The 14066-nt window shown below is 47.2% G+C and overlaps 1 protein-coding gene across 13 annotated transcripts in view; it reads right to left on the reverse strand.

Moving 5' to 3' along the window:
* Positions 1–14066, reverse strand: part of PRR5 (proline rich 5) — a 557355-nt gene that overhangs the window by 266885 nt on the left and 276404 nt on the right. For 7 of the 13 annotated variants that reach the window (XM_029600069.1, XM_029600065.1, XM_029600066.1 and 4 more), the window contains one exon: positions 13304–13417. In XM_029600069.1, the coding sequence (XP_029455929.1) occupies positions 13304–13407 (104 nt within the window). In that variant the 5' untranslated portion in view covers positions 13408–13417. The other 6 variants (XM_029600072.1, XM_029600073.1, XM_029600071.1 and 3 more) reach the window with 5 other exon arrangements.

The following is a 14066-nucleotide window of genomic DNA, read 5'->3' on the forward strand; positions in this document are numbered from 1 at the left end:
CGCAGCAGACACAGCACCCTACTTCTGCGCAGATACTTCTTCAGAGCTCGTCTATCCACGAGCCAGTGAATATAGACACATCTACGGTACCCACGGACATTGTAAAGCCTGCGGGGTCCCAGTCAAAATCTCTTTCTACTAAACAGAGAGTTCAAGAGAGCACACAGCGACCAAAAGAATGGTATTCCCTTTCGGAAAAATCAAATCGGGGGGAGTTGGCGCAAGGTGTCCAATCAGTGTTGGTCCACCGGAAAAGGAAACATCATTCCTCCCATTCTACAGCTTCATCTAGCTCCCATCCTACTTGTAAATCCTCATCTCACAAACGTAAGAAACGACATGGTTCACATACCCGAACTCACAGCCAACGAGAACGTTTGCATGCTCATCGTTCTCCAGGTAGCCCGCCGACGTCTAAGATATCTAGACGGGTACAACCCGCATCATCAGTCTCGTCTTCCCAGTCTAAATCAATTACGAAGACATCGAGTTCCAGATCACCTTCTCATCGGTCATACTCAAAAAGTAGATCCCATACTCCTGCGCCTCGATCTCCTTCAACGCAACTTGCAATCCAGACTGGTCAGCGACCACAAATGCCGGAAAATGCGAAGGAAGCATTTTTCCAACTTTCTCAATCCTTGTCTGGTTTCTTCGAGACTATGGAGTCCACTTTCAGCATGCCTCCTCAAGATAGTCTACAGGATACAGGTAGTAGATTACCACAGATACGGTCTACGCAACAAACACAACCACTATCTCCTGCTTCAGCGCAGCGTGTTTCGCCCGCACTAAGCGCGCATACTTTTCAGGATTCTCTCTCACCGTCGCCATCCCTTTCACCGTCTTCTTCAACGGGATTTCCTTCTGATCCTATGGAACAACCGGCGGAACCATATTCACCACCGGAAGATCTTACATATCCCCGTTTTTAGAAAAAATGGGACAGATCTTAAAATTGCCACTACAAAAGGAGGCGGACCCACGTGCTGAAACCTTAGGTCTTCTTCGTATTTTCGATACGCCAGGTGAACCGCTTTCTATTCTACCGCATGAACTCCTTCACCAAGTACTTCTGAAGTCGTGGGAAACGCCTCAATCTATCACGGCTGTTTCACGAAAATCTGACTTAAAATTTCGTATGAAGAAGGAAGCACCTTATTCCCTGCCACAGCTTCCACATGAATCCATTGTGGTTGAGTCCGCTATGCAGCGCTTTAAGAAAATGAGGTCCCATTCTTCATATCCCCCAAATAAGGATAACCGATATTTAGACGAGGTGGGACGGAAGATTTTTCAAAATTCTATGTTGACAACCCGAATCTTGAACCATCAATTTTATATGGTTCAATATCTCTATGATTGCATTCAGGCAACTAAAGGCCTTTTATCAACGTCGGCTACAAATCCCCCACAAACGTTACATGATATGGAAGAGTGCACAAGACATCTCCTCAGATCCATTTATGAAGGGATGGAAAATTCCTCCAGAGCATCCGCAGTCTCCATCGCAGCCCGACGTACGGCGTGGCTTCGTTCGAGTTCAATTAGAGAGGATGTCCATCATAAACTGGCTAATCTCCCTTGTATTGGAGACAATCTTTTTGGAACGAAACTCCAAGAAACCGTAGGGAAACTCAAAGATGAAGCCATGGCAGTTCAGTCACTGCAATCATCTACATCGTCTCAGTTTCCTAGACATAGTTATCCTGCTAATCGCCGTTCGAGTTATGGTCGAAGACCTTATCGGTCCTATCAACCATATCGACCTCCAACTTATTCTAATTATCAGAGACCGCAGCAGCAGCCCCAACAGTCTCAATCATCACGTCGAGGTAGAGCCCGTGCCCAACGACCGCAACAACAACTCTCCACGACTGCTGCTAAACCTGCTCAGTCTTTTTGAGTCCACAGCCACCACTTTCTCTCCATGCTCCACCAGGAAAGATTCAGGCATGCTTCCCAAAATGGCAATGCATTACATCCGACCAATGGGTATTACAGATAGTCCGAACCGGTTACCAGTTGCAGTTTCTACACAAACCGAACCTGCCATTTTTTCCCCCAAACCAGTACACGAATTCACAGAATCAGCTACAATCGGAAATCTCCTCCCTTCTTCAAGTACGAGCTATTCAGAAATTATCGCAAGCCCAAGTCAACAAGGGGTTTTATTCCCCTTACTTCCTTGTGCCAAAGAAAACCGGGGGACAACGCCCCATACTAGACTTGAGAGAGCTCAACAAATTCCTAATAAAGGAAAAATTCAAGATGGTGTCTTTGAAGACAATTCTCCCTCTTCTACAACCCAACGATTGGATGTGCTCCATCGATCTCAAAGATGCCTATACCCATATACCAATCCACTCCAACTCCTGGAAATACCTATGCTTCACATACCAGAACATTCATTACCAGTACCGGGTTCTTCCTTTCGGCCTATCTGCGGCCCCCAGAGTCTTTACCAAGTGCATGGTAGTAGTGGTGGCTCATCTTCGGAAACAAGGCATGACAATTTTTCCGTATCTCGACGACTGGTTGATAGTAGCTCAATCAAGAAAAATGTTGCTAGACCATCTTCACCTGATAATCAACTGTCTGCAGGAATTGGGGTTGATCATCAATTTCGCGAAATCCCATCTTCAACCAACACAACAGTTGATGTTCATAGGAGCCCATCTCGACACCACACGGTGCAGAGCTTACCTTCCAACGGAAAGACAGCTTCTCTTACAACCTCTTCTTCAACATCTTCGCAGACGTCATACAACAACCGCGAGACACTTGCTAGTAGTCTTGGGACACATGGCGGCAGCCAATTTTACAGTATCCAACACCAGGCTCCATATGAGACGACTTCAGTGGGGATTAAAACGTCAATGGAAACAGCATATTCAACCATTGACTCACATGATCACAATTACTGCAGCCATGCAGCAAGACATCTCGTGGTGGCTGAACCCCACTGTTCTTTCCAAGGGAGCTTTATTTCGCAGTCCAAATCACGACTTGGTCCTGACGACGGACGCCTCAAGAAAGGGCTGGGGAGCCCATCTGGACATCTACGAGACACAAGGTCTCTGGAGTCCTGCCGAGCAAATTCTACAGATCAATTTATTGGAACTCAGAGCGATCAGGAAGGCGCTTCTCACTTTTCAACCTTATCTAAAAGGTCGCAGAGTAATGATTTATACGGACAACCAAGTGGCCATGTTTTATGCCAACAAGCAGGGAGGAACAGGGTCCTGGGCCCTATGCAAGGAAACCCTCTTAATATACCAGCATGCACATCTCCACTGCATTCATCTGCAAGCCACCTACCTTCCCGGAGTGGACAACGTGAGAGCGGACAGATTAAGCCGCATTTTCCATCCTCACGAATGGGCGCTCCAGGTGGAAGTCGCCCAACATGTATTCAATCAGTGGGGAACCCCAATAATCGACCTCTTCGCGACGGAGAACAATACACAACTTCCTCGTTTCTGCTCCATACGACCCAGTCTCCACAGAGAAGCTCAGGACGCTTTCCTACTGTCTTGGTCGCGGAATCTACTATATGCTTTTCCTCCAATTCCTCTCATATCAAGAACAATACAGAAATGCATGGAGGACAAAGCCTCCTTAATCCTCATTGCCCCCGCATGGCCTCGTCAACCATGGTACAGTTTTCTCCTCCGCCTGTCGCAGGAACCTCCGATTCCACTTCCACGACGTCCAGATCTCTTAATTCAAGATCAAGGGACATTACTGCACCCCATGCATGCATCTCTTCATTTGACAGCATGGCTCTTGAACGGAGCACTTTAACCGATTATAGTATCTCCAACCGTGCTCAATTGATTTTATTAGAATCCAGAAAGTTATCCACCAGACGAAATTATCAATATAAATGGCATCGCTATTCTCTTTGGTGTACTAAACACAGTTTGCAACCAATCACTTGTCCTCCAGAGAAGTTACTTGATTACTTATGTACACTTTTTGACGCTGGATTAGCTGCATCTTCCATTCGCGTGCACCTAAGTGCCATCTCAGCTTACCATGGACTATATAACAATGCCACTATTTCTACACATCCACTCCTTTCTCGTTTCATTAAAGGACTGTATCGCATCCGACCACCTGTCGCTAAACCGACAGTGCCGTGGGACATCAACACCATTTTGGAGCGTCTCATGTTACCTCCCTTCGAACCGCTGGACGCGGCCCACCCCAAATACTTAACCTGGAAGGTGGTTTTTCTGGTGGCTGTTACCTCAGCACGACGAGTTAGTGAATTGCAAGCACTAGTACACTATTTTCCCTACTTGCAGTTTTTTCCTCAAAAGGTAGTTCTCCGAACACACCCATCTTTTTTACCGAAGGTGGTTTCCTCTTTTCATATCAACCAAACCATTGAACTTCCTACATTTTTTCCCTCACCCCATTCATGTGATAGGGAAAAGCTGCTTCACACCTTGGACTGTAGACGAGTGCTGCAGTGTTACCTGTCTAGGACTCAGGCCATTTCCAGACCTTCACAGTTATTCCTTTCCTACGATCCTAAGGCACCGGGTCTAGCAGTTTCCAAGCGAACCATTTCTAGTTGGATTGTCTAATGTATTCAATATTGTTATAAGACTCATGAATTCCCTTTGTCTTCTACGCCTACCGCCCACCAAGTACGAGCTTGGTCTACTTCTTGGGCGCATCTCAGTAGTGTCCAGCCTGCAGACATTTGCAAAGCGGCCACATGGACATCACTGCATACTTTTACTTCGCACTATTGCCTCGATCAACAAACCTCACAAGATGCTAAGGTTGGACGAGCAGTATTGAACTCTTTGTCTCCTAATTTACAGTGACTGCCACATCGTCCTGATCACGTACTGCAGCTGCAGATGACGAACGTGATCCATGCTTTGGACTCCCATGACAGCATGGCTAATTCAGCCCTGCTATCGACGGGAAAAGCAAGTTTGCTTACCGTAAACGGTGTTTCCGTAGATAGCAGGATGAATTAGCCATGCTGACCCACCCTCCTCCCTGGCAGTCACTACGTCTTGGACTATTACAGCTTAATTACAGACTGAGGTGATTCTGTTATTCCTGCGCGGGAAACCACACGCAGCCGCAGAGGGATTAAAAGTTAAACCTCTGCTTTATCAAGCTCCGCCTTCTGGACCTGACGGACAGATCCCATGACAGCATGGCTAATTCATCCTGCTATCTACGGAAACACCGTTTACGGTAAGCAAACTTGCTTTACAGGTAAGCAACTCTGCTTTCTCCTAGGACATACAGGATAGTAGTCCTCACAAGTGGGTGAATACCTAGCTACAAGCTGTTCCTGAAACAAGGGAACCAACAGCCACCTAACCAGGTGGTAATGGGCACAACAACCGAGGTGCTGTTGGTAACATAGGGAATCAGTTGAACCCGAACAATAGACCTGAGGCAAGGTTTTATATCTGAAAGAGATTCCGGAGGACAGACTGCCTGAAACTGTTATTGTGTTGGCCGTCCCTGTCCAGACAGTAGTACGAGGCAAAGGTGTGGAGGGAACTCCATGTCGCAGCCTTGATCTCATCCTTGAGGACCACTCACAAATGGGACACTGAAGCTGCCATGGTTCGAACAGAGTGAGCCTTGACATGGCCCCCCTGCCTCAGTCCTGCTTACATATAGCAGAAAGAAATGCCGTCCGCTAGCCAATTGGACAAGGTCTGCTTGGTCATAGCAACTCCTAATCGGTTCTTGTCAAAAGAAATGAAGAGTTGCATGGATTGTTTATGGCCTGCTGTTCATTCCAGGTACAAGGCTAAGCCCTCTTGCAATCTAGGCTGTACAGAGCCAGTTTGCCCCGGTGCAAATGAGGCTTAAGAAAGATGGTGGGCAGAACGATTGACTGGTTCAGATGAAAATCAGTCACCACCTTTGGCAGGAACTTAGGGTGTGTGTGTGTGTATAACCACCTGATCGTGGAAGAATTTTGTATAGAGTGGATATGACACCAGGGCTTGAAGTTCACTGACTCTGCGCGCCAAGGTGACTGCTACCAAGAAAATGACCTTCCAGGACAAGTACTTCAGGTCACAAGAGCGCAAAGGGAGCCTTCATCAGATGGACCAAGTCCACATTGAGGTCCCAGGAAATTGCAGGGGCTCTGAGGGGAGGCTTCAGCTGAAGCAGACCCTGTAAAAAGTACCCCACGATAGGTTGCACTGAAATGGGTTAACCATCCACCCCCGAATAGCATAAAGATGTACTCTGACAGAGTTGGTCTTCAGGCCAGCCTCCAAGAGGTGCAGCAGGTAATCCAAGAATTTAAATGTAGAACAAGAGAACAGCTCTCACACCAAAAAGAGAATCTCTTCCACTTTAAGCTGTAAGACATCCTAGAGGAAGGCCTCCTGGACTCCATCAGGACCCAAGACACGCCCTCCAAGAGGTCCATGGGCTGTAAGGTCAGCTTCTCAACATCCAAGTCATGAGAGATAAGCCCTGGAGGTTGGGATGATGCAGTCTGAACCGATTTTGCGTGATGAGGTCTGGGAAGGTTCCCAGACTGACCGGCTCTCGCAGGGAGAGATCCTGTACAAGTGGGAACCAAATCTGCCTCAGCCGATAAGGCGTGATGAGAATCATAGTCCCCTGGTCCTGTTGGAGCTTCAGGAGAGTCTTTGACACTAGTGGAAGTGGAGAGTAGGCATACAGGAGTCCTGTGTCCCAAAGGCAGGCAAAGGCGTCCAATGCTGGCTTGCTGTTTCCCTTGGACAGGGAGCAAAACTGATTTACCTTCCTGTTGTAGGGGGAAGCGAAGCAAAGCGATCCATATCTGGGATTCTCCAGAGATGGAAGATCCGATCCGCAACCTCCTGCTTTAGGGAAGACTCGTGCGGGCGGAAGGAATGACTCAGGTCATCTGCTATAACATTCTGCTGTCCTGGAAAGTACATGGCACAGAGAAAGATGTCCTAGGACAGAACCCACAACCAGATCTGGATGACCTCGTGCTTCCCTGCTTGTTGAAGTACCACATCATCACCTGATTGTTGGTCAGGATGCGCGAAGACCTGGCATGTCTGAGAGATAGCTCAGCAATGGACACTAAGCTGAGCACTCGATTCCGGGACAAGAATGCTTGAGCCGTATTGAACTTGGCACCAATGAAGTCCAGCTGCGGTGATGGGAGCAGCTGCGACTTCGGGTAGTTGACCAGAAAGCCCAAGGTCTCCAAGACCCGAATGGTGGAGTATAGGGACTTCAGTACTCCCTGCCTTGAGGTGCTCTTGATGAGCCAGACATCCAAGTAGGGCAAAACCTGCACTCAGAGCCTCCTCAGATAAGCCCTCACTACTGCCAGGCACTCTGTGAAGATGCCAGTCCGAAGGGCAGCACCGGTGTTGAAAATGGCTCTCGCCCTTCACAAACCAGAGGTATTTCTGGTGGACGCGGGAAATTTCGATGAGAATGTAGGCATCTTTTAGATCAAGAGAGCAAAGCCAGTCTCCCCTCTGCAGGAAATGAGTCAGGGCACCCAGCGAGACCATCTTGAACTTTTCACGTTCAAAGAATGTATTCAAGGCCCTCAGGTCCAGAATCGGATGAAGACCCCCTGTTCTCTTTGGAATGAGGAAGTATCTGGAGTAGAAGCCACTTCCCCACTGGCATAACAGGTTCAACTGCCCTGGCCATTGTGAGGGCAGAAGGTTCCTTCAACAGTATTTCCTGATTTGCCGAGAACCCTCAAGAGGAGTATGGGGGAGAGTCTGGAGAGACCTCTTGGAAATTCAACCTATAACCCGACGAATGATGGACAGGACCTACAGGTCAGACGTGACAGCTGGACAATTGTCTGCAAAGAAATGCAGCTGGCCTCCAACCAGAAGGTCCACCATTGAGGGTATGGGTGGTTAGCTAAAGCTCCCTCACACCCAGTCAAAATCCCATATCAGGACTCTGCTGAGGTGCTGGCTGAGTCCTAGGGTTACGCGACTGTCTAGGGTAAGCTCTGGGCCCAGCCCGCTGAGACCGTGCCATAGTCACCAGAGGGTAGTACTTCCACAGGTGGTAAAAAGGGCACCTGGGTCGCAGACACAAGGATTTCTTGCCAGAGGAATGTTGGTCCGAGGTATTGTGTGAAAGATGCTGGAAGGTCTCATGATCTTTCAGCTATGCTACTACCTTCTTAGTCTTATCTCCAAAGAGATTCTCCCCAGTGCAGGGCAAGTCCGCTATACAGTCTTGCACCTCTGGGCAAAGGTCGGAGGTGCATAGCCAAGCCATGCAGTGTGCACCGATGCCCGCTGCGGCTACTCTTACTGCTATCTCAAAAACATCCTAGACGGATCAAACTTCATGTTTGTTGCACTCAAACCTTGCTGAACAACCTTCAGGAAGTCCTCCTGGAACTGTTGAGGGAGACGGTCTACCAGGTCCTGAACCTGCTTCCAGAGGTTCCTGTAATACTGGCTCATATATAATTGGTAATAGGCTATGCGAGCCAGCAACATGGAGCCTTGGAAGACTTTCATCCCCAGGGCATCCAGGGCCCTGTGTTCAGGGCCTGGGAGAACCAAGGCATGGGTACAAGACCTCTTCATCTTTTTGAGGGTGGACTCCACCATCACGGACTGGTGTGGAAGCTGGCGCCACTCAAGACCCATGGTTGGCTGCACAAGGTACACTGCATCGGTTATCCGGTTTACAGGCAGGACCGAGATGAGGTGCTCCCAGAGCCAGATAAACAATTCCTTAATTATGTCATGGACCAGAACTGCAACCACTTCCTTAGGCGCATCCACAAACTGGAGGACCTCCAGCATTTTGTGCCTGGAGTCTTCTTCAGTGAGGAGCTGGAAGGGAACTGATTCCGCGTGGCTCAGACAATGCCTGCAAATGTCAGATCCTCTGGAGATTGTCATCTCTCCTCCAGAGATGGATCAGAAGGCAGGTCCTTGGAATCATCCGAGGAAGATTCAGAAACCTCGTCCCCCCATGGGTCATAAGGGGGCATCATCATTGCTCAGATTGCCCAGAGACACTGGTGGGGGAGCCCTAACTGAGCTCGTGCTGGGGCGCTGAGGGCACCAAGGGCACTGAAGGCATCGAGGGCCTCGATGGTCCTGGCAGCGCAGGCAACGACAGTCACAGGGTTGGACATGGAAGAGGAACCACCAGACCCAATGGCCCTCCCACATCGGAGAAACCCACGATGGGAATGGTCTCCGATCGAGGCTGTACCGGTGTCCCCCATGGCAGCGAAGGCCCCGGAACATCGGCAAAAGCTGCATCAGCAGCGCACCAAAGAGCAAGTCCAGCTGGTCAAGCAATGGTGCCAGAATCAATGGTGCAGGCTCCGGCAGCCCCGAGGGGGCCGATGGCTCAATACCTTGTAGGGCTAGGCCAACCGCCAACCACACTCTGTGCTCCAACTCCTCCTCAAATGCTGACAATGACAGAACAGTTTGAGGAGGAGGTGGCATGAACTGGTCCCCCTTGGAACCCTTAGGGATACTGGTGCCGGCACTGGGTTCAGTGGGACCGCCTTGGGCCCTCGGCCTCAATGGAGGGCGGCGCCTTGTCGGCACGGAGCCACTTTGGGGGCATCTCAGCTGATGCCGGTGCTTTCCCAAGCTTGGAGTCATGAGAAGACGGTCTGATGCCGATACTTTCTTAAGTTCCCATGATGCTCGGCCCAGTCTTTCCCTGTCACCGACAAAGATGGTGAAGACCCAGAACTAGAAAAGGAAGAAATGGAAAGAGGCTGATCCCCAGCACCTAACTTGACCTGGGGAATCAGCAAAGGAGAAGACAGAATGAGACCGGTGACAACTGGGTCCTCCTCAATCCGAGGCATCAACGCCCCCGAGGCAGAGGTCCAGGGCTCAGACTTCCTGGGGCCCAACAATTTCTCCATTTTGTCAAGGCTTGCACGGCGACCCTTGGGGATTATCTGGGCACAGAACAAACACCTCCAGACGTCATGTGTTGCCCCCAGAAACAGAATACAGACCTCGTGGGGGTCTGTTATGGATATAGTCTAGGGGCGCTGGGGGCATCAGCTGAAACCAGACAATTTCATAGAAAAAAACTAACCGACGAAAGGTCGATGGCTGGCAGCCACCGGTAGATGGCACCGTCGGTAATCGACTGCAAAGAATGGGGAACTTACCATGATGCCCTCTAACTAACTGAGGGACCCAGCGAGGAAAAAGAACAAAAAAAAAAATCAAACGTGGCAGTTTTCCAGAGAAAAAGCCAGCACGAGCTCTACATCCGTGAGACGATAGCTCCACGGAAAAGAAGAGACTGAAGAGGAACCCCGCGTAGACGTGTGGATAGAGGCATGCTCAGTGTTTTCTGTGTAGGGCTCCATCTGATGATGTCACCCACTTGTGAGGACTACCATCCTGCTTGTCCTAGGAGAAAATTATGATTGACTGTTGCTTTTTTAACATATTTCCTTTTGTATTTAAATGCATGTATATGATTTAAAATTCAATAACAATAAAATTATAAAAAAAGGGATCCTGGAGAGATTTAGAAAATGACAGAGCAGTGAGCCTGATGTCAATACTGGGTAAAATGGTGGAAGTTATTGTTAAGAACAAAATTTCTTAGCTTATAAGTAAACATGGCTTAATGTGGAAGAGATGGCATGAACGTGGTAAAAGATTACAATTCTTTGAAAGTATAAATAATCATGTGGATAAAGGAAAGCCAGTCATATGAATCTGTATTTTCAGAAGGCCTTTAACAAAGTCCCTCATGAAAGACTATTCAAAAAAATATAGCATAAGAGGCAATGTCCTATTACCAAGTAATCAGATTTCGATCTGTGCAGGCAGTGCTAAAATCTGCATGTAACTTGTACATGCGGACTTTAGGAATATTCAAAATGAAAAGTTCACTTTGAAAATGCTTGGGTAATTAGCCCAGTATGCACACAAATTACCTCGCATAAAGTTACACTTGCTCGTCACAGGATGTACCTTGTGTGCGGTAACTTACACGCATGCATTTTAAAATCAAAGAGCATGCATGCAAGTTCCAACTCCATCCCACAAAATGCCTCTTCCCGTTACATGTAAAAGTATTGGCAAAACAGGGTTACACATGCACTTCTATGTGCCCTGAGCTAGGACTGATTTTATAGTAGCCATTTACGTGCATAAAACGTGTCTTTTATGCTCACAGCTTTGAAAATTCAGCCCAAATAAATGATACCTCACACTATTTACTAAAACCTCATGCTCCTTGAAAAAAATATTTTATTTTTTTTATGAAATGTATTGCAAACCATGCACTTGAGCAGTCATATCCTGCCAGGGCACAAGGCTCTTTAAGAGAATGAATCCCTTTATCTCTTTGTTCTGCTCCCCAGAAGACTGCAGTCTGGTACAGAATCCTCTGTGAGGGGCTATATTCACAGCATGTCATTTAAAACCAGATAAGCTTTTGAAATTGTATTAGAGTCTTTACTTTTTCTAGGCAGCCTTTTGGAGGAGTTGCACTGAGCTCAAATTATATTGTAGATAGCTCTAATATTTCCCCAAGTTGCTATAAGTTATGTTCAACTAATACACTGCAAGCAAACACAATATCTACAGCAAAGTGTGAGAGACATTTCTTTCCAAAGGTAGCATTTAGGCAGGCAATAAGCATACAGATGAAGAGGTTATTAACCTTTGACCCTGCTTTAAACAATAAATCCTGTTTCTTTTTTGCCCTCGCTTTCAAGTGAAGAGGGAATCGGCCATTAATGCTTCTCTTCCTCAGCTGTGCTGTGAACATTAGTTACCCCCTAATCACAGCCAAACCAGCAGAGATCTCTTCTCGAGCATGCTGAATTATTCATCCACACAAACATTAGTGCAAGGATAGAAAACAGCAACTAGGGCATCACAAGATTTATCCCACCTTTCATTTCATATTATAACATTTTCAATTCATAAGTACAAGAACAAGATAGGAATGAGGTTTCAGAGAAACAATATTTTCAAGTATAACCATATTTTTGGTTTTACCTTTCTAACTATCATTGGAAAAACAAAAAAACATCTGCTCATTAATACAGGACAATGCTAATGTTTGAGAACAAATATAATAGGCCTTGCTAGAAAACAGAAAGCCCGATTTAGAGCCAGAAGTAATAAGCATTTTTTCCCCCATGGGAACAGGAGACAAGTCTTAGTGAGTTAGGTCCTACAATAGGAAAAATAAAACCTCTTTAGTACATCTAACCCCTAGTGATTTGTATAGATTAATATCAGCTGCATGTCAGGACTTTATTTGCCAGGAAATTCTGACTCAACCAATCAAAATAGTTCAATCTTAGCATTTTCAGCAAAAATAGTCATGATAAATCACTATTTTTCAAGCGGGGCCACATTTCTCAGTGTGAGAGTCAAGATCATTGCTGGACAGAATGGCTGCACCCTGGGCAAAGAGGATCCCCCTCCAATGACATGCATGTCTAGCCTAGGGGGAGAGGGGAGGGATGTCCTGATCAATGATGTGGTTGGCCCTCCTGCTTAGGTGCCCTCAGACTGACTAGGGTAGCTAAAACAGGCTCTCTCTCCACTCCCCAAACACACTCTTTCCCCTTCAATACATTCTCTCCCCACCTCCTCTGCCCCCAACCCACATGCTGTCTTCCCACAATGCACTCTCCCACAACTCCACCCCAGTCAATCTGAACCCCAACGCCAACATCCTTCATCATCCTGTCCCCACACTCACCCACTCCAAGTCCGCTCTCTTCCCGGTTTGTTAATCCCATCTCACCTCTTCCGGAGACAAGCTGCCTCTAGGACAGCTGTCCTGTTTTCCTCCGGCATCGCATGGCACTCTGTGCGTTTCCACATGGTGGCCAGACTCCTGCACTGTTCTCACAGTCTCATGAGAATGATATGGGAGTTCAGGCACCGTGTGGCTCAAATTAACTGAGCAGATAAAAAAAAAATAGTACAGTTGTTGCCTTCAGCAGGTTTTCGGAGAAGGTGGGGGGAGAGCGTGCATTAGGGGAAGGCTCAAGGAGCCGCAGTTCCGGTCAGTGGGAGCAGCCACTGCTCCCAGGCCTTACAATAAAGAATAATACAAGAAATGGTGAACAGATTAATATGTAAAAGGCTTGAACAAGACCATAGTTAACATCAGGAATTGCAGATGAGAAAAAATATACTATTGTAATATTCATGCTGCATTATAGCAGAAAATATTAATACTGAACTGCATGAATGCCAGTAACTAGTTAATGCTGGCTGCTAGGAGGGAGCACAAAGGCTGCAGGGAGTAAGTATACTGTACAAGACCTTACCTGTTCCAGGTAGCATTGGAGCCAGCCCGTCGCTGCTGGGTTCCTCGCTCATCTAAAGCTGCCTGCTCTCGCTTGCCCAAATCAGTGAGGCTGGGCGAACTCATGAATTTCAACCTGCGAAGAGTCCTCATGGTCAGTGCCAGTCCCAGTCCAGTGTGTAACAGAAACACTATCCTTTTATAATAAAACACATTGTACACGGTCTGGATTCTCCGGGTGCCATTTAAAAAAAATAAAAGGCAGCAGTCTCTACACTGCACTCCTCTGCCAAGAGGCAAACAAACCTTTAATCAGTTGAACTCACAACCCTAGCCTCATAAAGCGTGGTTAATATTTTCTACAGCGGTAAAGGAGCTGAGCTGTTTGCTTCTGCTCTGCATGTTACAGAGTCCTTCACTTAACTAGCAGCTGCTCCAGACACTGCTTTTTATTTCTGTCCTCTGAGAGCCAAAGTAATGAACCTCAGTCCTTATAGCTGCATGCGCCATATGTCATAGTGCCAGTACCACTCTTCAATCAAATATTGTCGCGGCTGCCTGCATGGCTTTTATTTTACAACCGTGTTACTGGAAATGAAAGTAGAGTGAAACAGAGACAGAAAAACAAATCAAACTACTGACATTACAGAGAAACTTTACTGGAAAGTTTCACAAGCTGCTGGCCCACATGTTACAACACACTGTACACGAATGCTCAGCTAAATGGAATTTTGTTAGCTCTAGAAACACCAGATAAATACAGAAGTGAAAGGAAAAAGGAAAGG

The sequence above is a fragment of the Rhinatrema bivittatum genome, chromosome 4 (genome assembly GCF_901001135.1).
Source record: "Rhinatrema bivittatum chromosome 4, aRhiBiv1.1, whole genome shotgun sequence".
NCBI classification, from domain to species: domain Eukaryota; kingdom Metazoa; phylum Chordata; class Amphibia; order Gymnophiona; family Rhinatrematidae; genus Rhinatrema; species Rhinatrema bivittatum.